Below are 25213 nucleotides of genomic sequence, written 5' to 3'. Positions count from 1 at the left end.
CATGCCAAAAACTGTTACTTCCTTTCCCTCTGGCATCCCACCAAAATAAGGCTCTGCTGACTTTACCTGCTAACTACTTATCAAATATGCTCCTGTCTCCTCACTGCTCTCATTACTGTCATCGGGAATTCAGAAGTCTCCAAACCTGATCTCCCACCCCATTCCTCTAAACCCATCCTACCCACAGCTGCAAAAAGAATCACCTAACACAGAAATCTGGAAAAGTCACTCCTACACCTAAGACCCTCACAAGATCTTAACAAGGCATGCAATACCCTCCAGCATCTGGCTCTTGCTTAACTATCCAGCCCCTATTTCTTAACAGTCCCAACTCTACAACCGTACTCCAATCAACCCGAACTTTATATAGCCCTACACGTATCATGCTAGTTCCCTCTCCAGACATAAGGCTGAAGGAATGCCCTCCCTCACCTATCTCACTGCATGTCACTTCTTCCGATAAGCCTTTCCTCTCCCTCTCCCAGACTGGGCTACAGTCATTAACTTGAGTCTTCTCACAGATTCCCAAATAATATTATAGCTCTAAAAACACTACATCCTGTTACAGTTCTCTTGTCCACGGATCTGTCTCTCCAGCTAGGTTGGCCAGCTCAACCAAAGCAGAGACTCTATGTTATGTGTAGTGTGTGCAGACCCTTGAACTCAAAAGTTATAAACAAACACCAACGGAATGAATGAGTTACATAATTCTTATTATTTTGACCTTTGGAGGGGATAAACCAACCTAAAAGGATAAACCTTTTTCTTATACTAACAACCCCCCCAAAACATGAGAAATTTTATGTAAGATATACTAAGATAATGGACGCCTGGATGACTCAGTTGGAAGAGCACACAACTCTGGATCTTGAGGTTGTGAGTTTGAGCCCCAAGTTAGGTGTAGAGATTACTTAACAACGAAGACGACGACAACAAAACTTAAAAAACAAAACTAAGAACATGTATCCTTAACAAAAGCATTCAGCCTAATAAGAACCTGGCATTTCTCTTTTTGGCATTATTGATGCTCTTAAGAGTGTCAGCTAAGACATTATGTGCACCATTATGACAGCATGGAAAGACAGCAGGAAGAACAAGGTGCCTTTTTAAACCCTGCAGAAACTTAAGTATACACAGTTAACAAATCCCCAGATTATTCTTTCTCAATTCCAGCTGCCTTCAGCTGGGCCTTTAGAAGCAACTGAAAGGGAAAATAAACACTGAGATAGCTAGTTATACTTGCTTTTTATATACGCAGTTATTGCTTAAAAGATGAACCATATGAATAAATAATAAGCCCCTGGTAAGATGTAAAAAATGAAAATTTTTGTTCAAATTCAAGAATCCAACTTCTATCCTTACCTTAATTTAGAGTCATCACAACTACACAGAACTAGGCTGCACATTCCCTACAGGGTATTCCCAGAAAGTACCTGAGCTGATTTGATACTCTAAGCCGCTATACCGTAAAGCATGGAAACTGGTACACTGAGAAAAGCTGGGAAGAAACAAGAGCCAACAGGGGAAGAGTTGAAAGGGAAACGAGATGGACAGAGGACATGAGGCATGCTAGGGCTGACTCCTTATATACCTTGGTGAAAGTGGTAGAGCCAGAGGCCATCAGAATTTGACGCACACGGTTGTGGAAGCGCTGCATTGACTCATCATCCACACGCAGGAAACACTGAGCTGTCCGCTCCTTAGTAACCTAAACCATAAGGTCAAGGTTAATTTGTCTCTGCTACTGCCCTAGAAGCAAGGACCAACTCTGACCCCTGCCCCCCCTACTAAACTCTACCCATGCAACAAGGCTCAACTGACTGATAATGAAAAGGTGTGATGGTGTTCCTCACCCCTGCACACACCAAAGGTACAGGGGTGGTAAAGCTACCAAAGCCCCCTTTTCAGACTATACCTCATTCTGTAGGTTCCAGACCCCATCCTTGTGAGTGAACTCCTCATAGCTGGTGCGGCATTTAGGTAGGATGCGGCACTCAAAGCCACACATGTTGAACAGCAAGTTAGGGTTGTCCTTACTGTACACAGATACGAAACTGTTCTCCCACTGAACTGTAGTCACTGACCGTGGCAGACGGTTCTTGATGTCCCAGAACACTGCCCGACCCCTGCTCACAAAGAACATATGGTCACATCACTCTCCTGGAACTTGAAGGAACTTCCCTCAGAAGACCAGACTGTCAGTATTCTAGGAGAGTACCCTCCTTCCACCCAGGACACAACCTCATAAATTCCCTCTAACTGTTCTCTGGGTCCCTCAGGCTGATGTTCTCCCAGCTCCCGCAGCCCCAACTTAAGACTCACAAGTTGACATCATGCTTCATGAGGCGCATGCGGGCATCTCGGGGCCAGCACTTCTTGTTATTATAGCCAACGATATTTTCATTGTTGGGGTCAGGATGCTCTGTCAGGTAACGCTGGATCAGGTCCCGAGCCTCATCTGCTGTGAACCTACACCAGGCAAGATGCACTTCGGAGACTGAAATAACCTGGGACCCTATGAGACCTACAGCTTTGCAAATAAAGCCCACCTCCAACCCCTACCCTACTCACAGGACTTCATTCCGTTTTAGAGCCCCAACCCAGAAACTAGTCAACTAAGGTATAATAGCTGCATCCAGAGGCTGGGCATATGCCTCAATGCCCTGCAAGGGTAAGAGTGCAGGCAAGCCCTCACCTGAAGAAAATGTGGATGCGATCGATGTATCTGCAGAAGAGACGGATGGGGTGGGCAGCCTCGGTGGCTATGTCCTGGAAACTAAGAAAGTCATTGGGCATCTGAGGGGGCCCAGCCATCTCACTGGCCCGGTGCAGTCCCAACACCAGCAAATCCATCACCAAGCCATAGTACTGCACGATGAATGAAGCAAACTGCAGGCCTCTAATGATCCCATAAGAATTTGTATGGTTCATGTCCTAGAACGAAAGATTTACAACTCTGAACGATTCTTAACTCACGGCCATGTCCCAGGCCTTTCTGGGGCCCATCCTCTTTGGTCCTCCCCTCAGCAAATCCTACGCCAGGGAGCCAGACACACCCCTCCCCAATTCCTTGATACCCTGCCCCCAAGACACACCTTATAGTTGATGACGACGTTGTTCTTGGCTGTCATGTAGTCAGCTATGTTGTGGTCCACGATGAGTCGCAGCAGCCTATTAAGCAGGGTCAAGTCGATCTTTTCATACATCTTCTCAAAGCGTGATTCCAGCATAACATTGCACTCACCCTCACTCGTCTCCCACACGTCCTGCAGATTATTGATGCCTGAGGAGTAGGCAAGACAGGTCTCCAGGTTAGAAATTCCCTTCCAAGGCTAGTGCCTGCAGTACCTATCATAACCCATAACCTCATCTCACTCCACTCATTCATCTGGACTGCTAAAGAGTGTCGGCCTTGCTTGGTTTAACATCAACACTATTTCTCTGGCACCTGTGCAGCAAGAGAATAAACTAAGTATACTGCCTGAATGAGAATTTTGATGTAGAACTCAATTCACCTCAAATCAACCCAATTCACCTCAATGTCCAAGGGCAAAGCAAGAAAACCTTTACCTTGGCACCACTTGTAAACAAGCAGAGGAGGTGGTTCTGTGTCAGCAGGCTTGATCCACGGCGGGAAAAGGCGGCGCTTGTCAGCTTCATACCAAAGGTACTGGTCCAAGTAGGCATCAGTGATCTTCTCCAGAGGCTCCACATCATATACTGGCACCAGGTGGCTATAGAGATCCATGAACTCAATGCCCACCTGTGGGACAGGGAAGCTGGCTTACTGGGATCCACCAATCACCTAAGGCAACCCACTACCCTGGGTGCCATGAATGAATAGCATAGCTAATAGAAAACTTGAAGAGGCAGCTTACTCACTTCTTTAAAGGCTCTCTGTGTGAGGAGGTGACGCTTGATGCGGGACAATGCCTCATGGGGGTTGTCATAGGCTTGCTCAATCAGACCTAGCTCCTCCCTCTGAGACTGGTTTAACCGAGACTTCACACTGACAAGGAAAAAGGAAAGATGAATGGAAAAACCAAGAGGAAACTAAACCCAGAAAGGACTGAGGCTAAACCTTCTTCCTTTGGCCTCTGACAATGACGCTGTTCTCCACGCTCTCACCTTCCCAAAAGAATCTACCTACTCTATTCCTCACCTGTAAGCTTCCTTGAGCCGCTCCAAGGCCAAGATGAGCAACTTGGTGTCATGCTTGTAGGAGAGTGGGGGAAATGGGATGGGTGAGAACCTCCGGCTCTCCAACCAATGCACAGTGGTGGTATACACTGCCACCGCTTCCTCTGCTGTGATGTATGGCCCATCCTGCGAAACAGACGTGATAATCAGCCTCCCACCGTGGCCTAATCCCTGCGGACAAGGTACGGTCCCAAACCAGCAGTGTATCCCCCTGCCCACTCCCCACGTGCAGCCCAGCCTAAGCTGCTTAACCTTCAGGTAGTTGTGCTGTCGCTCCTGTTCCGCCTTCAGATAAAGCCGAGTGAGGCGGCCCAGGTTCTTTTTGCAAACAGTCTTGTCCACAGTGGCTCCACGGCGGATCCGTTCTCGATTGTAGTGGGCAGTGTTGGTCCACCAATCAGCCTTGGCCTTCACATATCGAAGGATCATATTCTCTATCGGTGTTGGCAGCCCAGGTACCTGAAAGTGTAAAAGGCACAATGAGAAAGTGACAGCAACCATGTAACTCCCAAAGGGAGCCCAGGAGTGGTAACCCTATCCCCAGGAAGATAATGTCCATGCTTTCTTGGAGTTGGGGCGACAACCACCTTCCAGGGAATGTTGGCCTTCCAGCAGCGCCAGGCTTCACTGAGGTGCTGCAGGATCGTCCGGGCCTTGTTCTGTTTGATTCCCTCAGGCATCATGTCCAGAATGTCATGCATCACAGCTGCCCGAAGCTCAAGGTCAAAATGCGACTCCACTCGCTGCTTTGTAACAGTCTTTGCCACCCCCTTGGAGTGTCGGCCTAGAAGTGAAATAGATTAAAAGCAAGATTCATTGTTTTCAATGAGTCTCTACCATCATGCCCCCTCATTAACCATGGTTACACTGCAATCAAAAGGTATAAACAAAGTGTCCATATGCCCAGCACATGCAGAAAAGACAAGCTATCTGGGGACATTCACAACTATGCTTCTGAGAAATTTCCATCCTGCAAATGCAAGATATCCTCAAGGCCCCAGAGAGAAACCCAAGAAACAGAATACTAGATCAGAATCACTGGAGAACCCGTTCTCCAGTGATTGCCTATAACCCTGTTACAGGCAATCCAGCAGGAAGGGATTTTCAGTCTCAAACAAGGGCAGAGAATAGAATGGAAACATATGATCTACCCATGAAGCGATAATAAAACACAAGTTGGAAACAGAGAGGAACACTCACCTTCAAACTGTCGGGCCAGGAGGTTGCCCAGCCACCGCTCCAGCAAAGGAGTGATGCCACGCATGAAAAACAGCCAGACCCGCCAGCCAGCAGCCCAGAAGCCACAGCCAGGGCCCTTCCCTACAGGGCCCTATGGTCCCAAGCAGAAATCAAGAACGTAAGTTAGCAATTCATTTAGAGAGCAACAGAAAACTGCACACAGATGGGGTCAAGAGGAACACATCTTAGACAACAGAGGGAAAAAGAGGCAAATCTCTGGGACCTCAACATCTAAAATGGAATAAATGAGAAATTATAAGGCAGAAACCAGTAACTGAGATTCCCAACTTAAAGGTAGCTTTTGGGATGCCTGGGTGACTCAGTCGGTTAGCGTCTGCCTTCAGCCCAGGTCATGATCCCAGTGTCCTGGGATCAAGGCTCGCATTGGGCTCCCTGCTCACAGGGAGTCTGCTTCTCCCTCTGCCTGCTGCTCCCCCTGCTTGTGCGCTCTCTCCCCCTAGCAAATAAATAAAATCTTAAAAACAAAACAAACAGCAGCTTTGGGGGGGAAGTGTTACAATTCATAAGGTGAGGGCAAGTAATGACATACTTAGAGGCTCTCTCTAAATAAGTCCTGGGAAAGAGCCCTGACTAGACCTAAAAATTGAAATGGATCTGAAACTCAGGGTCCTGAGATTGAGCCACGCATCAGGCTCCACGCTGAGCATGAAGCCTGCTTAAGATGCTCTCCCTCTCCTCCTCCCCCCTCCCCCCACAATGAATGAATGAATGAATGGAGAAAGTGAGAGTATAAGGGCAGGGTCCCACCGTATTGAAGCGGTAATAGATGAGATGCTTCAGGTCCTTGCACATGCGAATCTGCCGCATCAGCTTGTATTTGTACCGGTACATGCCCGTCAGCTGCCCCACATGAGCAAAGATATACTGCAACCCATCTGCCAGCTGCAACACAATGATCCCATGAGGCTTTATGCTACAGCTAGCTCCATGATCAGCTCAGGCTTCATTCAGATTCCCTACCCGCGGCAGGGATGAGAGATACCTGGCCTCACCTGGAAGGCATCCACATTGCCCAATCGATACTGCACATGACTATCCACCACCAGCTTAGTTAGACGCAAAACTTCCCTACACAGATGGAAGGCATTCCCAAAACGAGATTTCTTTCTTTCCTGGAGAAGGTACCAAGAATAGAAAAAACATTAATCAGCAATGGTCCCAAGTGGATGGATGCCTTCCTCAGAGGACAGAGCAAAATCCGTCCATCCCTCAAGCCCAGAAGACCCTTAAGGTACAATGCACACACCTTGGTGGTGAGGGTCTTGACAGGTTTAAGATTGAAGTTGTAATCCAGATGCAGATAGTTGAGGTTTTTACGGTGAATGAGAAGGTTGAGCATGTTATAGCCCTGGCGGCAAACCTGCAGCCCCACCTCCACCCAGTCCAGCTTCGTGGACTGAAAGAATTTGGTAGCTTTGAAGGAGCGGAACAGGTACCTGGGGTGGGAATAAGACGGAGAGAGAGAGTTAGCTTCCTGGTTAACCCTGGAATAAAAGAAGTCTGAGCAACGACCCTCAGGCACCTTACCTCTTCTTTTGGGCTTTAGGGGGTCGGTGCTTCAGGGCATTCAGCACATAGTACTTCAGCAGTTTCTGGTAGGAGACCCTCACTTTCACAGGCTGCCCAGCAGGACAATGCTCCCGATACCTGGGAAAACAAGCCAACCAGAGCTAGCCCACCTCTCCTCCTAATCCCTCTGGGAAAGGCTGCATGCCCACCCAGTTGGGAGTCTTTTCTCCTACACATCCACTACCATCCCCCCAGGTAGTCTCACCAGTTCTTGACAAGGGGGATGTCCAGGGCCCGGCGGGTGCGACCAGAGCGTAGGTTGAAGGGCCGTGGGGCCCAGAGCAGGGCAATGCCATTGGCTGTATTGTCTGTGTAGAGGGGTGTGTCCTTCAGGAAAGGCTCCACAAACTCTGGGAGCTCAAACTCCTCATCATCATCAGGCAACGGTTCCTGGCTCTGAAAGAAGAACCCCCCAAGGGTTCAGCTCCCATTGAACTGGGCAGAGAATTGGGATAAGAGGGCAACTCTCTGGGGCCGAGCACAGTGGCTCCATCTACCATGGAAACTGCGCTGTAAGACAAGAGAAGCCCTAAAGAGCCAGGCCAAAAGGGCCAAGGGAGCAGAGAACAAGCCAGGACCAACCAGGAAACCAAGAATCACTCCTCACACCCCAACTGGCTCACCACCAAAGGTCTCCCAAATGAGCCCCACTACCTTAGGTAAACACAAAAACTATGCTAGGGTAAGGAGGTCTGTTAAGAACACTATGGAACGTGGGTAAAAATTAAAAACATTACTCCAAGTGTAAAAGGCCAATCACAAAAGACTACATACTGTTAAGATCCCATTTATATGAAATCTCCAGAATAGGCAAATCTACAAAAACTAGGAGTTGCCTAGGCAAGGGAGGTTCGAGGGAAACAGAGTGACTGCTAATGGTATGGGGATTTCTGGGATGATGAAAAGTTTCGAACACTGCCTATGGGAATCGCTGGACTGCTTTGTGAAAAAACTAAAAACCACTGAATTGTACACTTTAAATGAGGGACTTGTATGTAACTATATCTCAATAAAATGACTGAAAAAAACCCATAATGCAAATAGACCAGAATATACAAAGTCCCAATCACAGAAACCCAGGTAACACCAATAACTTACTTTGAGCCAAGTGCTGAACTGTCAAATTAGCTTAAAACTCAAGGGGAACACTAAACAGGATGACAAACATGTCTCTCTGTAGCTGAATTTTTATCTAGTAACACTTCAGCCACGGTCAGGAAATTTCTCTCCAAAGAACTAAGGTCAGGGACGGCTTGGTGGCTTAGTGAGTTAAGCGTCTGCTTTTGGCTCAGGTAATGATCCCCAGGATCCTGGGACTGAGTCCCACATCAGGCTCCTTGCTCAGCAGGGACCTGCTTCTCCCTCTGCCTGCTCCCCCTGCTTGTGCTCTCACTCTCTGACAGATAAATAAATAAAATCTTAAAAAAAAAAAAAAAAAGGAACTAAGGTCAATTGTTCCTCCTTCTCACCTTGACGGAGTGTCTGTGAGAAATTGGGTTGATCAAAGGATCAAAGTAGAAAGCTGGGAGATCAGGATCCTCAGTTTTGATGAACACAACATTAGGAGTATGGTACCTAAAATGAAGGTAGAGTAAGCTCAGGTTCTCTGGCACCGGCCCAACCCCCCCTTTCCCCCCCACCTTTGCTTTAGTTCTCACCAGGTGAGGTGGACATGGTGTGGAAGGTTGTTGTATAGATAAGGAAAAGCAATCTTGTATTCAGTGCGGATAGGCTGCCGGATGATGATTTTGTTAATATCATTGAATTCATTCCAGTCTTCATCCCTAGGGTACAAAATAAAGGATGAGCAGACTACTTGGGGAGTTTGGAAACCACAACGGGATCTCAAGGATCAAGATTAGATTTTATACAACCCAAGGTGCCTAAAATCCCCAATATCTCCAACTTACTGGAGATTGATGTCTCGAACAAGAGGTTCAAATTTGGGGCCTCCAGGAATGGCCATATTGAGCGCCTTGGAGGTAAAGAAGGCCTTCAGATCAAACAGATAGAAGTAGTTGTCATCTACCAAGTCTGTCAGGAGCTGATTGGCTAGGCGGTAGAGTGTAGACATCATGGGCAGTGTGAATTGCCAGCGCTGGTAAGTGGAGCCATTCACATACCTAGGAAAAAAGGACAGGCCTATGTCAGGAAGATATACCTAGCCCAGCCATTCTACCTATTGCTCACTGAGGACTCCTTCCGGACTTCCAAAACTCTCACAGGCGCAGTAACTCAAATCATCACTCACTTCCGGCTGTCCCTCAATGGCTGGTGGTCATAGAACCAGTCCAACACAGGGGCATCCTCCTCAGGGTCCAGCTCTAGCTGAATAGCCTCCAGTGGTTCAACATCTAGGATGTTATCAGCATAGTCCAAAGGTGGCTCCTCATCATCAAAAGGGGGGAAACGCATCCTCTTGAAATGCCTCCTGTCTCTTTTTTCTCGACGCATCATAATCCACATTGACCTAAAAGTCAGCAATGTTACACTATGGTTTCCACCCACTGCCCCCAACAACCACCACCACCACCACCACCACCACCACCACATTCCAGCCCTTCTCACCCCCACTGGGAGATGTAAACAGGTTCAATGACCCAGGGAATCTCATTAACAAAAGAAATGGCTCCAGTGATATGGTACAGCACAGGCACATCCCGAATCTGCTCCCAAGGCATAGGCATGTTCTCCAGGAGTTTGAGGACTGCATGGGGCATGTACTTGAGGGCACTGCAACATTAGGGAGAGAGAGGATTATAAATGACTAGGTGTTCTGCTACCTGTGCCATGCAGAAAAGCCACATGGTATCACAGTACCGCATTCCACAGAAAAGCCTGCCTTACAGTCCAAACTCTCAAACTTAACACACAGATCCTCCTTGACTAGGAACCCTATTCCCCCCGCCCCCTCCAATTGTGCCACTCTTTCTCTTGAACTTCACAGTCCCACAATATTGAGCTTCTGTCCCTCTATATCAACAGCTGTCCCTTTAAAGACAGCTTCTGGACTATTACACATTCTATACTCTCTGTACCTTCCCATTAATAATAATAATAAAATACTCATATTTTATCGTAGCCATCTTTCTTGTGTCTGTTGTGCCAGACCATAAGATCCAGAAAGCCCTTTATTTTCTATTCACTGCTATATCCCTAGCACCTAGGACAGTTCTCAAAAAAATTTTTTTATAAATAAACAAAACATCTATGGCTATCTTTTTTTTAAATAGCTATGTTAGACCAGTTTATTAAGTCGCTAACATTTTTGCTTTTCCAAATGGGAAAAAAATTTGCTAAGGCACTTATACCTGTATTCACTCAGCTTGGGGCCACAGAAAAACAAGAGTAGAGAGGCCTTAGGAGTTAAATATCCTGAACCTCAGAATTCTGGTCACTGAGGAGTTACAGCAAACAAGAATGTAGTATCCTGTTATGGGTTTCAACCCATTCAAAGATAGGGACATCTTATCATAGCTTCAACAAGACAAATTAGTGCCAGATCAAGAAAAAAAAAATTAGGGCAATCAAGAGAATAAGTGAAGATCTGGAAATTATCACAGAACCTAGTTTTTTCTTTTCTCTTCTAACCACCAAGATGGGCTGTCAGAGAGGATTCCTGTTCCCAAAATGACAGAGCAGCTATCCAGGATAGCAACCTATGGGGCAGGGAGAAGGGAAAGAGGTCAAAATCCACATGAAATAATTCCAAGAGGTTCCTTACCCCAAGTAGACCCTTTTGTCATGGCGAAACTTCCTGTTGGTCATGTCTCCATGGTCTCGAATGATCTTCCTAACATGTTCTGGGGGCATGTCTTCCTTCTGAGCATCCACAAATCCAAACTTCCGCTTTTCTGCATAGCGCTTGGCCTGTAATTGCTGCCATTTTCGGGCTACAAAGACACCTCAGTTTAAACAACTGCAAACCCTTAGCCTCATCATCCCCACCTCTCACCCCAGGGTAAGCCCTTCAGGATGTATGAGTTAGGGGTGGGCATACAGCAGGAACACTCCTTTACAACTCTCTTATCTCACTCTGCTTTACTTTTTCCTTTATCACATTTATGACTGTCTGACATTTTTGTTACAGATTCTTAAGTTTTTTATTGTCTACCTCCCTCACTGCAACTTAACCCGTCAGGGCAGGGTTTTTTTCATTGCTATTTGGTCTCATAGCTTGGATCAGTGCCTGCAAATAACAGACACCTTTAAACACTTAATTACACGAAAAAACAAATGGGGCTATAAGTAAGCTGACACCTAACGCTCTGACGCTTGCCAAAACGGGGTAAGGAAGCAAACCCGCTGCGCGCACGCGCAGAGCCGCCCTAAGCCTTCGGGCCCCCCGGCGCCGCTACCGCACGCGTTCTTCACCTTTCTCTTGCAGCTTCTCCTCCGACATGTAATCTGGCAATGGGGCTAGAGGGCCGGGCACCGGGTTACCCGGCCCTCGGTAAGGAAATACTCCGGCCATTCCCGGAGAATCTGGGAGACAGAGAAAGAAAAAATTTAACGAGCAATAGGGCCCGAGTCCAGCAGGAACGCGTCGACAACCCCGGCCGGCAGTCCCGCTTTGCTCAGAGTTCGTCCAGCCCGGCCAATCCCAACTTTCCGGTCATCCAGCCCGACCCCATCACGCCTCCCTCAGGCCAGCCCATAAAGCCCACAACGCACCCCCACAGACTCTCACACAGACGGCCGCTTTCCTCGCAAAGCAATGGCGGCAAACCTACGTCCGCTGTGCGTTCCCAACGCCGGGAAGTACGCAACTCTCGTTCAGCAGTTGACCCAATGGGCGCCCGTGTCCTCAGACGGATTAGAGAGTTCACCAATTAGACTTGCAGATAGCGCCAGAGGGGGCGGGTCCATAGGCGGAAAGCTTAGAACGCAGGAGGGTGGGGTCCGGTAGGCGCAAGCCCCGCCTCCCGCCTTTTTCAGGCTGCCTTTGGGGACCTGTCGCAGATGGACCTCGCCCTACCGTCCACGATTGGGGGCCGTCAGACTGCGAAGGACCTTATTTTTCAAAAATAAATTTGTTAAAATCTGCACATTACGCTGTGTCTAGTTGCGTAGATGTAGACTTGAGGTCGGCTAGCTCCGAGTCCATCAGTCCTTTGTTCGTTCATAACATTCATTCGTTAAGCCTTCGTCTAGTGAGTGCCCAGTTATCGGAGGTTGCAAATGCAACAGGGGAAAAAGCCAACCTCATGGAGCTCATAGGGAGCGGGGAGGTCAAGCAACCCAGGATCTTACAATGCAATGTGATGGGGGTTGGGGGCCGGGCATTTAACCCTGCCTGTGAAGTCAAAGAGTTAGACAATGAACCTGGAAAAATAAAGAAGCCTTGGGGAACAGCATTGCTCGGTGTCTTTACCTCTCCCCCTCCATTCCTTTTCTTCTCTCTCTGGCAATGATTGCATTATGGAGTATATAGTGGACACCTTATAAATGCTTCTTGTTTTCCTCAGGCTCTGCCTATGTCTTGCTGCTTGAATTGTACTCCATCTCCTGCCATTCTTCTTTTTTTTTTTTTTTTTTAAGATTTTTTTTTTTTTTTTGACAGAGAGAGACAGCCAGCGAGAGACGGAACACAAGCAGGGGGAGTGGGAGAGGAAGAAGCAGGCTCCTAGTGGAGAAGCCTGATGTGGGCCTCGATCCCAGAACGCTGGGATCACGCCCTGAGCCGAAGGCAGACGCTTAACGACTGCACCACCCAGGTGCCCCATCATCTCCTGCCGTCCTTGTTTCACTTTCTATCTCTCTTATTCCATCCTAATAACTTTAAATCTGACTTAGTCAACAGGTAAGTCTGTTTGAACTCACACAGTTTACCATGGAGGATGCAGAGGAATTGTAACCCATACGACCTCTCAATCTGGTTCACAATTTAGGACTCAAAGGTGAAATAATTAGAGAAAAATGTAAAGGAGAGCTCAGGCAAGGGCTGGCTCGTGTGGATATTCACAGAAGGGAGAGGAGCATTAGTAAAGTTTTGATGGAAATGGGCGGGTGTTAAGGGTTTTGATGGAATAAAGAAAGGAAGGAAAAAGGAATCCCAACTGGTAGAAACTGCTAGAGATGGAGTTTTGAAAGGGGAACCAATATGGCATGCTCTGAAAACAACCAGTCAATCAGTCTGGCAACAATAGAAATTTCACTATGATCATTATTATGTTCATCATTGTTATTGTCATGACGTCCTTCCACCTGTATAAGGTTCACTTGTATGCCAGGTATTGTTCTAAACCCTGGTAATATCCTAGCATTGTCTATGGCTTTGTTAAAAGTACCGAAGTCAGTCTCTGGTTTTGATTTTTCTGCTATTGTCAAGTAAGAAGTTCCCAGTGGGTGAAAGGTACATAGGAACTCTCTGTACTATTTCTTTTTCTGCCTCCGAGATCAAGTCCTGAGCTGAGATCAAGGGTTGGACACTTAACCAACTGAGCCATCCAGGCACTCCTCTTTTTTTTTTTTTTTTTAAGATTTTATTTTTAAGTAATCTCTACATTTAGCATGGGGCTCTAACTCACAACCCTGAGATCAAGAGTCATGTTCTCCACTGACTGAGCCAGCCAGGTGCCCCTGTACTATTTTTAAACAGTATTATTGAGATATAATTTGCATTCCACAAAGTTCACCTGTTTAAAGTATACAATCCAATGATTTTTAGCATATTTATAGAGTTGTGCGATTATCATTACTATCTAGTTCCAGAACATTCTCACCATCCCAAAAAGAAACCTTGTACCCATTAGCACTCACTGCCCATTTCCTCCTACCTCCTACTACTCAGCCCTTGGCAACCACTAATCTACTTTCTGAGTCTATAGTTTTGCCTGATCTAGACTTTTCTTATAATTAATAACATACAATAGTGATCTTTTGTGACTGGCTTCTCTTACTTAGCATGTTTTTGAGGTTCGTCCTCAAAATATACACACATACATACATATACGCATATATACATATACATACACATATATATACATATAAAATCTTTGGAGAAATGTCTATTCAGATCCTTTGCCTGTATTAAAATTGTGTTGTCTTTTTATTATTGAGTTCTGGAAGTTTGTTTTATTTTTAAGATTTTATTTATTCATTTGACAGAGAGGGAGAGCAGGGGGAGTGGCAGGTAGAGAAAGAGGGAGAAGCAGACTCCCCGCAGAGCAAGGAGCCCGATGCGGGACTCAATCCCAGGACACTGGAATCATGACCCAAGCCGAAGGCAGATGCTTAACCAACTGAGTCACCCAGGCACCCCTGCTCTTTTTTTTAAAAAAGATTTAATTAATTAATTAATTAATTTATTTATTTGAGAGAGAGTGCGCGCGAGAGAGAGCATGAGTAGGGGCAGAGGGAGAGGGACAAGCAGACTCCCTGCTGAGCAGGGAGCCAGACATGAGGCTCAATCCTGGGACCCTAGGATCACAACCTGAGCCAAAGGCAGATGCTTAACAAACTGAGCCACCGAGGCGCCCCTGTAGTTGCTCTTATTAACCCCATTTATAGATGAAGAAACTGAAGGTCAGAGAAGCCGAGCCACTTGCTCAAGGCCCCACAGAGAGCAAATAATGGAGCCTTCTTCTTATCCTAAGCAACTGGATCCAGAACATATGGTTTTTTTGTTTTGTTTAGTAAATTCTGCCCCCAACATGGGGCTTGAACTCATGACCCTGAGATTAAAAGTCACATGCTCTACCAACTGAGCCAGCCAGGTGCCTCAGCAGCTTATGTTCTTAACCATACTGCTATATCATCTCCTACGGTCATGCTAAGAAGCATAATGTTGGATGGAAAAATTTGGCCTAAGCTGTAGTTGGTCTTGAATTCCAGAGCTTTGGCAGCATTTCGATATTTGCCAGTGATTTGATCTACTTGCCAATGTTTTTCAAGCTTTTTCTTTTAAAGCTGGAAAACATTTTTGTAAGTGGAATAACTTACAAATGAAGAAACTTTAAGACTTAAAGAGTTAAGAACTTCTCTTAAGGTCTCTTAACTGATCAAACATAGTCTAAGTTAGTCTGATGAAGCTCAGCTGAGTAGCACAGTGACAAAGCTGAGAACAGATCCGAACAGAAAATATTACCTGCCATTGTCACGGACTCTTCATTACATCCAAGCCAGTCTCCTCATTGTTTATGGAGTTTAAAACTGGACTTGAAGGGTCGCCTTGGTGGCTCAGTCAGTGGAGCATCTGCCTTCGGCTCAGGTCATAATCTCGGGGTCCTGGGATTGAGCCCTGGGGTAGGACTGCCTGCCCAGCAGGGAGTCGGCTTCTCCCTCTCCCTCTGCCCTCCCCCCGACTAGTGTTCTCTCTCATGCGCTCTCTCTCAAATATGTAAATAAAATATTAAAAAAAAAACACTGGACTTGGAGGTGATTATGGGTCATATAAATGAAGGAATCCTCTGGCTAGAAATACGTAAGTGTTGAGTCTGGGAGCTCAGGCTAGATATTCAATCAACGGACCAAAGCTGATACTAAAGCCATGAAAAGAATGATAGAAAGACAGATGAGGAAGCCCAGAGTCACAGTCTGGAACAGGAGGTTGCCAGAAAAAGCCAGAGAAGTAATAGCTGGAAAGGTTGGGAGAGGCCCACGGGAAGGAAAAGCTTCAAGAAAAGGAAGCCCTTTACCGTGTTAGATGATGCAAGAAGTAGAGGAAGACTGAGAAAGGACATGATCTTCTCAAGAAAGAATTCTCTGACCAAGGAGAGAAGTTTCAGAAAAATAATGGGACAGTAAGTTTCCTGGTTGCCAAGGAGGTTCATAAAAACAATGAAGGCAATGGGAATCAACCATTCATTTGAAAATTTAGGCCTAAAAGTAAAACAAGAATTTGGACTGTAGCGAGTGTTAAGAGAAATTGAGATAAGGAGGAAGGTAGATTAGAATCACAGAACTGGCAGAGGGATGCCTGGGTGGCTCAATCAGTTGATCATCCGACTCAGGTCACGATCTCAGGGTCCTGTTGGTTTCCACTCAGGTCATGATCTCAGGGTCCTGAGATCAAGGACTGTCAGGCTCCAAGCTCAGAAGGGAGTCTGCTGGAGATTCTCTCTCTCCCTCTCCCTCTGCCCCTGCCCCTGCTTGCACACACACACTTTCTCTCTAAATAAATAAATAAATAAATAAATCTTTTTTAAAAATCTTTAAAAAAATCATAGAATTGGCAGAGACATCAAAGATCATCTTGTCCAAAGTTCTATACAACTCAGTAAGTCTTTTCTTTTTTTTTCTTTTTTTTTTTTTTTTAAAGATTTTATTTATTTATTCAACAGAGATAGAGACAGCCAGCGAGAGAGGGAACACAAGCAGGGGGAGTGGGAGAGGAAGAAGCAGGCTCATAGCAGAGGAGCCTGATGTGGGGCTCGATCCCGCAACGCCGGGATCACGCCCTGAGCCGAAGGCAGACGCTTAACCGCTGTGCCACCCAGGCGCCCCCAGTAAGTCTTTTCAAAGCATACATGCCCTTAAAGATGTATTTGTACAAAAGTTTAACACACACCTCCAGGTGCTGGCCTTCCCGGGGTGCCAGGATACAAAAGACAGCCAACCAGACAGGCTATCCCTTCTGGGACCTTGCATTCTAGATGGGGATATTAAATAGCTAGTCATACAGTAAATTTTTTTAGTTTCAGTTTTTACAAAGTTATATGGTGTCATAGAATTTGTTATGAAGAACAGCTGCCTATGTTCCCTCTGCCCATTTCTCCCTCTCCAAAGAAAACCACTTTCATGGGGTGCCTGGGTGGCTCAGATGTTAAGCCTCTGCCTTCGGCTCAGATCATGATCTCAGGGTCCTGGGATAGAGCCCCGCATGGAGCCCCTTGCTCAGTGGGGAGCCTGCTTTTCACTCTCCCTCTCCTGTTTCCCCTGCTTGCGCTCTCTTGCTCTCTCTGTCAAATAAATAAAACCTTAAAAAAAAAAAAGAAAGAAAACCACTTTCACCAATTTTAGCTGACCATGTTGGTGTTTATTTTCATATCTCCAAATAAGTGTGTAATACTACTTTTTTTTACGTAGGCTCGACGCCCAACATGGGGCTCAAACTCAGGACCCTGAGATTAAGAGTCACATGCTGTGCCAATTGAGCCAGCCAGATCCCCCTGTATTGCTATGGTTGACCTTTTGCTTTCAGAGATTATTTACTTACTTCCCACTATAGAAAGTGGAAATCCAGGGGCGCCTGGGTGGCGCAGTCGTTGAGCGTCTGCCTTCGGCTCAGGGCGTGATCCCGGTGTTCTAGGATCGAGCCCCACATCGGGCTCCTCCGCTGGGATCCTGCTTCTTCTTCTCCCACTCCCCCTGCTTATGCTCCCTCTCTCGCCCGGCTGTCTCTGTTAAATAAATAAAATCTTTAAAAAAAAAAAAAAGGAAAGCGGAGATCCAACTTTCCCCCTAGCCTCCCAAATATACGTATATCCTTCTCACTACCCCATTCTCCCAGTCTGGTTATTTTATAATTTTGGCAAGTTTAATAAGCAGTGTTTACGTAATTGTCCATGCAATAAAATAGCTAGCCCTTATACTCTGCATTAGGCACTTTTCTAAGCACATTGCGCATGTTAATTAATTTAACTCTCATGATAATCCTGTTACTGTCATTCCATTGCACAGATGAGGATAGTGGGGCACAGAAAAATCAAGTAACTTGCCCAAGTCCACATAGCTAGTAAGTGGCAGGTCTGGGATTGTAATCCAAGCAGTCTGGCTCTAGAAGCCACAACCCCAGGTTTCCTCCCCACTCCCTGTGGGAGGACACAGCAGTATTGGAGTGAGTGCCCAGCATCTGAGATGCTCATTTATTTCCTGACTCCGCAGGTACAGAGGGCTGTGCCAAGCCCCACCTCCTGGGCAAACATTTCCCTCTTGCTAAGGATCCAGGCTATAGGGGGGAATCTACACCTCTCCTGAACCTTCCCCCTAAATTATTACCTTTCTTGTCCCCCTATTTAGTGCACCCACCTCCAGCTGTCATTTGTGTGTCTATCATCAGTAATTTATATGAGGTTTTAATGTTAAAAAAAACCCGAAAAACAAAATCATACAAAAAACTTTATTATGCCTGTCTATACAAATGGTATGCACAGATTTGCAGCTCATTCACGTAGTAAACTACGATTGCATTTCCTTTCCTAAGCAATTGTTCATTTTGTCTATAGTTAACAGATGCATCTGCTCAGTTTTCTATAGATTCTTTGGCAATTACTCCCCTGGCTCCTCATTAGTTTTTAAATCTCTTCTCAAATATGCAGACATATAAGGCAGACTATCAGTTTACCTTTCCCAAAAAGGTATCTTCCAGAGCCTTATGACCCGCTGTAGTACACCAGTTCCCCTCTCTGCCTGCTTACTAGGATCCCCATTCAACATCATCCTGGAAAGTCCTTTCTTCTCTTTTATCTTGATTCTCCTGTTTTCTTCATCTGTGTGTTCCTTTTTCTTGTTTAACTACCCCCCTCTCCCCTTTTTTTTTTTGGTGGAGTGTATCTTCTAGTAGCTTTCTGAGAAGGGTGCATGGAAAATAAATTTGGGGGGACAAGCCTCACACTTGATTAGTAGTTTGGCTCGGTGTCAAATTCTAGTTTGAAATAATTTTCCCTCCAATTTTTGGTGACATCACTCCATTACCTTTAAGCTTCCAGTGTGCTGTTTAGAAGTCCAAAGCCGTTTTTATTCCTGGTGTCTGTATGTAACTTTCCCTCCCCTCTAGAACATTAATCTCGATGTCCTGAAATTTACCTGTGATGTTGCTTGATGTAAATCTATTTTCTTTCACTGGTCTGGGCATCCCACGGACCCGTCGGTATGTAGTAATTGCAACCCATGTTCTTCGGTTTTGAGGAATTGTCTTTCATTACCTCACTAAAGATTTTCTTTCCTTCTTTTCCTCAGTTCTCTCTCTCTGGGACTCCCATTATTATTTTTTATTATTTTTTAAGTTTTTTGAAGATTTTATTTATTTATTTGAGAGAGAGAGAGAGAGAGCACAAGCAGGGGGAGAGGGAGGAGCAGACTCCCACTGAGCAGGGAACCTGACATGGGGCTTGATCCCAGAACCCTGGGATCATGACCTGAGCCAAAGGCAGACGTTTAACTGACTGAGCCACCTAGGCCCCCTCCCATTATTATTTTTTAAAGTAAACTGTATGCCCAACATGAGGCTTGAACTCACAATCCCGAGATCAAAAGTAGCATGTTCCACTGACTGAGCCAGCCAGGTGCCCCTCCCATTATTTTGATGTTGGGTCTCCTGGACTGCTGCCATGATTGTCTCATCTTTTCTCTCCTAATTCTGAGAGATTTGCTCAACTTTGTTTTCTAACTCTTTCATGAATTTTTCATTTCCAGTATTACATTTAATTTCAAAGTACTCTTTTTGGTTTTCTCTGAACACTTTTTTTTTTTTTTGGCTAGTTCTTATTTCTTGGTTACAATATATTCCCTGGTCTCTCTGAGGAAAACAAAGAGAGCATTTTTGAAGTTTTAGTCTTCACGCATGGTCTCTGCGTTCTGTGTGTTTTCCCCTGTTTTTCTTTTTCTTTTACTATATATACCATGTTAGAGGCTTTCCTCAAATGCTCATAATTGGTTCTTTAATTAAACTTGTAATAAGTACTTCCAATGAAAAGTACAGAGAGATTTGACCTAATTATAGGGGGAGGGTCATGGGCATTTCTTTGGAAAAAGACATGTTGGAAATGAGCACTGAGGGGCACCTGAGCAGCTCAGTCGGTTAAGCATCTGACTCTTAGTTTCGGCTCAGGTCATGATCTCAGGGTGATGAGATCGACCCCTGTGTTGGGCTCCTCAGTATGGGGTCTGCTTGTCCCTCTCCCTCTGCTCCCCCCCACCCACGCTCTTACTCTCTTGCTCTCTCAAATAAATAAAAAAATCTTAAAGAAAAAAAAGAAATGAGCACTGAAAAGTGAGAATGTAAAAAAGAAAAAAAAGAAAAAGAAAAGTGAGAGTGTATAAGACAGCAGGGTGTGGGGTAGGTGGAGGGGGGCCAGAAAGATGGGAGCAGGGGATAATGGGAAGCCTACCAGGCATTGACCATTGCCTGTGCAAGGTCCTGAGAAAGAAAGAGTGAAACAGTGAAACACAAAGTACCATGAGTCTGGAGAGCAGACAAGGCGAGATCAGGGAGAACATTACAGGCCGCATCGCGAGTCATGCCTTTATCTTAAAAAGGAGGAGGAGCATCTGGATGGTAATGCGCAGGGGGATGACATGATCATATTTGCATTCTAACAATCCCAGACTGGGGCGCCTGGGTGGCTCAGCCGTTGGGCGTATGCCTTCATCTCAGGTCATTATCCCAGGGTCCTGGGACCGAGCCCCACGTTGGGCTCCCTGCTCAGCGGGAAGCCTGCTTTTCCCTCTCCCACTCCCCCTGCTTGTGTTCCCTCTCTCGCTGTCTCTTTCTCTGTCAAATAAATAAATAAAATCTTCAAAAAAAGTCACAGACTGGCTGCTACATGGAGAATAGTTACAGAGTCATTATCATGTCACCTGGGCTTAAGATCACAGTGACCTTGACCAGGGTGGGAAAGCGGAGATAGAAAGGAATGAATGGATGTGGAATCCATTCCAGATCAGATGATTAATCAGATATGTGAGTATGGGGTAAGAGGTGGGGTGACATGCTTGAGGATGACTCAAGTTCCTGACTTACGTGGTGAGCTGATGGCAGTGCTATGCACAGACTGGGAGAATCCTGGAAAGGCTGCATGTCTGGGAAGAAAGTACCTGAGTTAGCTTCTGGACAAGCCCTTGGATGTGAGAATGCAATAATCCCAACCTTGAGACGGTGCTGGTTCATTCTCATCTGTGGATGACCCGTTTCTGTATTTCTTACCTCTGGTTTCCCTCCTCTAGATGACTCTTCCTTTTCCAGTTTCCCACCTTAGCAAAAGTGTGGTTGCGGGTTTCCCATAGCCAGGGATCTGGCCTGTTTAACTCAATAGTATAAATGCTTTATAAATACTTGTTGAAAGGAGAAATAGGGATGCCTGAGTGGTTCAGTCGGTTAAGCCTCTGCCTTCAGCTCAGGTCGTTATCCCAGAGTCCTGGGATCGAGTCCCACATTGGGCTGCTTGCTTCTCCCTCTTCCTGCTCCCCCTGCTTGTGCTCGTGCTCTCTCTCTGGCAAATAAAGAAATAAAAATCTTCAAAAAAAGAAGGAAGGAGAAATAAAGAAAAGTGAAGTGTGGGGGCGCCTGGGTAGTGCAGTCGTTGAGTGTCTGCCTTCGGCTCAGGGTATGGTCCCGGCATTATGGGATAGAGTGCCACATCAGGCTCCTCGGCTGGAAGCCTGCTTCTTCCTCTCCCTCTCCCCTGCTGTGTTCCCTCTCTCGCTGGCTGTCTGTCACATAAATAAATAAAATCTTAAAAAAAAAAAGTGAAGTGTGCCAGTAATAGTTGGAGACGCAGAATAAAATGGCACATCTTCCCGGATCATAAAACTGACAATTTTGCTTGATATTTTGTAAAAAAAAAAAAATTATTTTATTTTATTTATTTATTTTTAATTTAATTTATTTTAAAAAATATTTTATTAATATATTTAAGAAAGAGAGAGCACCCACGCATGAGCATGGGGAGGGGCAGAGGGAGAAGCAGACTCCCCACTGAGCAGGAAACTAGATGCGGGACTCAATCGAAGGCAGATGCTCAACCAACTGAGTCACCCAGGCGCCCCTATTTATTTAATTATTTTTAAAATTTTATTTATTTATTTGACAGAGAGAGCACAAGTTGGAGGTAGGGGCAGAGGAAGCAGGCTGACTCTCTGCTGAGCCGGGAACCCGACCCGGGGCTGGATCCCAGGATCCTGAGATCATGACCTGAGCCGAAGACAGATGCTTAACCAACTGAGCCACCTAGGAGCCCCTTTACTTATTTTTTTTTAAGATTTTATTTATTTATTTGATAGAGAGAGGCAGCCAGCGAAAGAGGGAACACAAGCAGGGGGAGTGGGAGAGGAAGAAGCAGGCTCCCAGCAGAGGAGCCCCATGCAGGGCTGGATCCCAGGACTCCGGGATCACACCCTGAGCCAAGGGCAGACGCTTAACGACTGAGCCACCCAGGCACCCCCTTTACTTATTTTTAAAAAATATTTATTTATTTATTTATTTATTTAGAGAGAGAAGGGGAGAGAGGAGCAGAGGGCAAGGAAGAAAGAGAATCTCAAACATGGGGCTCAATCTCATGACCCTGAGATCATGACCTGAGCTGAAATCAAGAGTCCGACACTTAACCAACTGAGCCACGCAGTTGCCCCTGTAAAAAAAAAAAACAAAATACCCCCCGACTAAGTCAAGTATTATAACTTCTTGGGGCACCTGGGTGGCTCAGTCGATTAAGGGTCTGCCTCAGCTTAGGTCATGATCCCAGGGTCCTGCTCCGTGGGGAGTCCACTTCTCCCTCTCCCTCTGCCACTCCCCCTGCTTGTGCTCTCTCTCTCTCTGTCAGATGAATAAATAAAATCTTTAAGAAAAAAGTATTATAACTTCTAAGTAATTTCAAATGGTATTTTATATGAAAACATCGGAAGAGACTTTGAAGCAGAATGCGAAGTTCCTATGAATTTCTAAAATTCAATACATGTCAAGGAAGCGCTGTTGTAGCTGTCCCGCCTAGGCAGTGCCCCCTGCTTCCCTGCCCCCAGCCCCTTGACCTCCCCAGCCCCGCACCCTTGCTTGCTGTCAGGGTGGAAACCTTTGGATTTGGGGAAGAGCTGGGGTGAGGGATGAAGGGCAGGAGCCTGAAGCAAACAATGTTTGGACAAACTGTGGAGGGGAGCAAGTAACCAGCAGAATAGTAGAGCTGTTCTTTCTTTCTTTCTTTCTTTCTTTCTTTCTTTCTTTCTTTCTTTCTTTCTTTCTTTTCTTTCTTTTTTAGATTATTTTATTTTATTTTATTTATTTTATTTTATTTTATTTATTTTATTTTATTTTATTTTATTTTATTTGACAGAGAGAGAGCGAGGACAAGCAGGGGGAACGGCAGATGAGAGGGAGAAGCAGACTCTCTGCAGAGCAGGGAGCCCGAATGGGGGGGGGGGCTTGATCCTGGGACCCTGGGATCATGACCTGAGCTGAAGGCAGCTGCTTACAGAGCCACCCAGGCATCCCTAGCAATGCTGTTCTAGGCCAGTGTGGCAGCAAGACTTTGTGGCGTTCCAGTTCTTCAGGCTTCTCAGTCCTCTCCTAGTTATGCCCTGACCTGGGCTCTGGGGCAAACACTGTGCCGGTCTCTCAGCCCCCAGGATTAGCAATGCCAACCGGTGAAGTTCAAGGAGGCAAAGGAGTCCTTTCAAGGGCACAGGCAGGCAGGCCAGAGTGAGGAGGACAAAGCTTAAGCCCAAAAAATTATTTCCTATCCCTGGAATGTCAGACACTACCCCAGAGTGGTTTTGGGGTTGGGTGGTGGTAGGCAGGGGGCCCTTTGCAGGGACCCTCACATTGCGCGACACAAAGGAGCTCCCATTCTTCTACTCCTAAAGGCTCTTCGGTTTACATCCTTACTTCAGTTGAAAGAGCTCCCTAGGTCTGAGAAGCGCTACTGTGTCCAGTTCTTGCAGAAAATGTGGCAAGTGAAGGTTTGTTTCCCACCAGGTTAGAGGCAGGGAAAGAATACGTTCACAGCATGGAGTTAAGTGGTATTCTTGTTTGCAGGGGAAGCTGAAATGGACCTCTGCCCCGCGGTTACTGCATTCCTGAAAAGCACTGAAATCAATACTTGGTGACTGTAAGCCTGGCTTTCTGACTGAAGCATCCTGACCTAGAAATACCACTTCGGAGGCAGTGTAGCTGACTTGATTGATCTCCAGTTGTCATGTGGATCCTATCTTTCTATGTCGAAGTTTCTCCACTCCTCCGCCTTTTTATAAAGAAAGAAGCAATGTAGTGTAGAAGGAGCCCTGAACCAAAGCAAAGACCTGGATTCTAATTCTGGTCCTGCCACAAACTAGCTGGGTGTGCTTGGATAAGTCACTTAACTTTTCTAGGTTTCATTTTCTGTAAAATGAAATAATAAGACTGGATAGTCTTGAAGGTGATGTATTAACAAAAACTCACAGTTACAAGGGGAAACAAACTGAACCCATACTCACTTAAACAAATGTAAAGCTTTTTTGCTTGTGTGATTGAAATTCCAGGGAAGTTCTGGGTTCAGGCAGAGTTTGATTTAGATTCTCAAAGGATGACAGAAATCTCCATCTGTGGGGTGCCTGGGTGGCGCAGTTGTTAAGCGTCTGCCTTTGGCTCAGGGCATGATCCCAGTGTTCTGGGATCGAGTCCCACATCAGGCTCCTCCGCTGGGAGCCTGCTTCTTCCTCTCCCACTCCCCCTGCTTGTGTTCCCTCTCTCGCTGGCTGTCTCTCTCTGTGTCAAATAAATAAATAAAATCTTTAAAAAAAAAAAGAAATCTCCATCTGTGTCCCCTCTTTCTATGGTGGCTTCATGCTCAGGGAAGCTCTCTTGCATCCTACTGGCTTAGCAATGTTAGCACACACACACTGTATCTTAGCCAAATTTCTAGCAGAAGTCAAAGTGCCGAGGCTCAGAAGCTCTGCATATGTGTCATGAACTCATTTCAGGGAAAGAGGATATGGTGTTTTGATTGGCTAGGCCTAGGTCACATGCCCATTGACAGGGGAGTGAGAGAAGGGTGGTTTTCAGAGGAAATTCTCTACAGTGCTAGGCAGGCAAAGATAGCAGACGTTGGCCACAGGTGATATAATGGGAAAAAAATGGGTTTGAGTCTAGACCTGGTCACTAACTAGCTGGGTAAACCTGAGCAAATTATCTAACCTCTCTGAGCCTCAGTTTTCTCATCTAAATAATGGGATTAATCTCTATTGAGTGGGGTTAAATAGGATAAAGCATAAAAGGCCACTGACATGTGGGAGAAGCACAACAAATGTGCAGGTTGGGATGCTGTGACTTTAAGTTAGTGATTCCAAGCAAAAATTTCATTTCAATACAAGAGCAGTTCTTTAAAGAATAGCTTCCCTTATGTACTTTCCTGCTAAATGAGGGCTCCTAATTTTCAGCCTGACAAACCCAAATTTTATATAAGATAAAGCCTTGACAACTCAGTTATGGAGATTTCTGTTTAATTAATTTTCTTGATAACTCAAGATTAATTTGGCTAAAAGATTCTTTGGGTTT

The 25213-nt window shown here is 45.7% G+C and overlaps 1 protein-coding gene and 1 non-coding gene across 2 annotated transcripts in view; both read right to left on the bottom strand.

Moving 5' to 3' along the window:
* The window catches only part of PRPF8 (pre-mRNA processing factor 8), a 31167-nt gene extending 19356 nt beyond the window's left edge, over nt 1-11811 (bottom strand). Inside the window, exons 1-24 of the mRNA XM_002918038.4 lie at nt 11704-11811; nt 11404-11514; nt 10754-10922; nt 9598-9762; nt 9281-9499; nt 8940-9152; nt 8688-8813; nt 8499-8604; nt 7235-7425; nt 6988-7107; nt 6707-6896; nt 6453-6572; nt 6208-6342; nt 5401-5530; nt 4788-4984; nt 4453-4659; nt 4163-4326; nt 3883-4009; nt 3571-3763; nt 3096-3283; nt 2696-2934; nt 2323-2469; nt 1916-2126; nt 1592-1708 (exon numbers count right to left, since the gene is read on the bottom strand). Of these exons, the coding sequence (XP_002918084.1) occupies nt 1592-1708; nt 1916-2126; nt 2323-2469; nt 2696-2934; nt 3096-3283; nt 3571-3763; nt 3883-4009; nt 4163-4326; nt 4453-4659; nt 4788-4984; nt 5401-5530; nt 6208-6342; nt 6453-6572; nt 6707-6896; nt 6988-7107; nt 7235-7425; nt 8499-8604; nt 8688-8813; nt 8940-9152; nt 9281-9499; nt 9598-9762; nt 10754-10922; nt 11404-11503 (3774 nt within the window). The 5' untranslated portion in view covers nt 11504-11514; nt 11704-11811. The remainder of the gene's footprint in view (nt 1-1591; nt 1709-1915; nt 2127-2322; nt 2470-2695; nt 2935-3095; nt 3284-3570; nt 3764-3882; nt 4010-4162; nt 4327-4452; nt 4660-4787; nt 4985-5400; nt 5531-6207; nt 6343-6452; nt 6573-6706; nt 6897-6987; nt 7108-7234; nt 7426-8498; nt 8605-8687; nt 8814-8939; nt 9153-9280; nt 9500-9597; nt 9763-10753; nt 10923-11403; nt 11515-11703) is intronic.
* Nucleotides 11812-14676: 2865 nt separating this feature from the next.
* On the bottom strand, nt 14677-14749 carry TRNAK-UUU. Its single transcript has one exon. It is a non-coding gene; the product is annotated as a tRNA-Lys (tRNA).
* Nucleotides 14750-25213: the final 10464 nt, after the last annotated feature.

Source organism: Ailuropoda melanoleuca, chromosome 13, assembly GCF_002007445.2.
Source record: "Ailuropoda melanoleuca isolate Jingjing chromosome 13, ASM200744v2, whole genome shotgun sequence".
Lineage (NCBI taxonomy): Eukaryota > Metazoa > Chordata > Mammalia > Carnivora > Ursidae > Ailuropoda > Ailuropoda melanoleuca.
The sequence above is the reverse complement of the archived record's forward strand: the minus strand, read 5'-3'. Positions and strand labels throughout refer to the sequence as shown.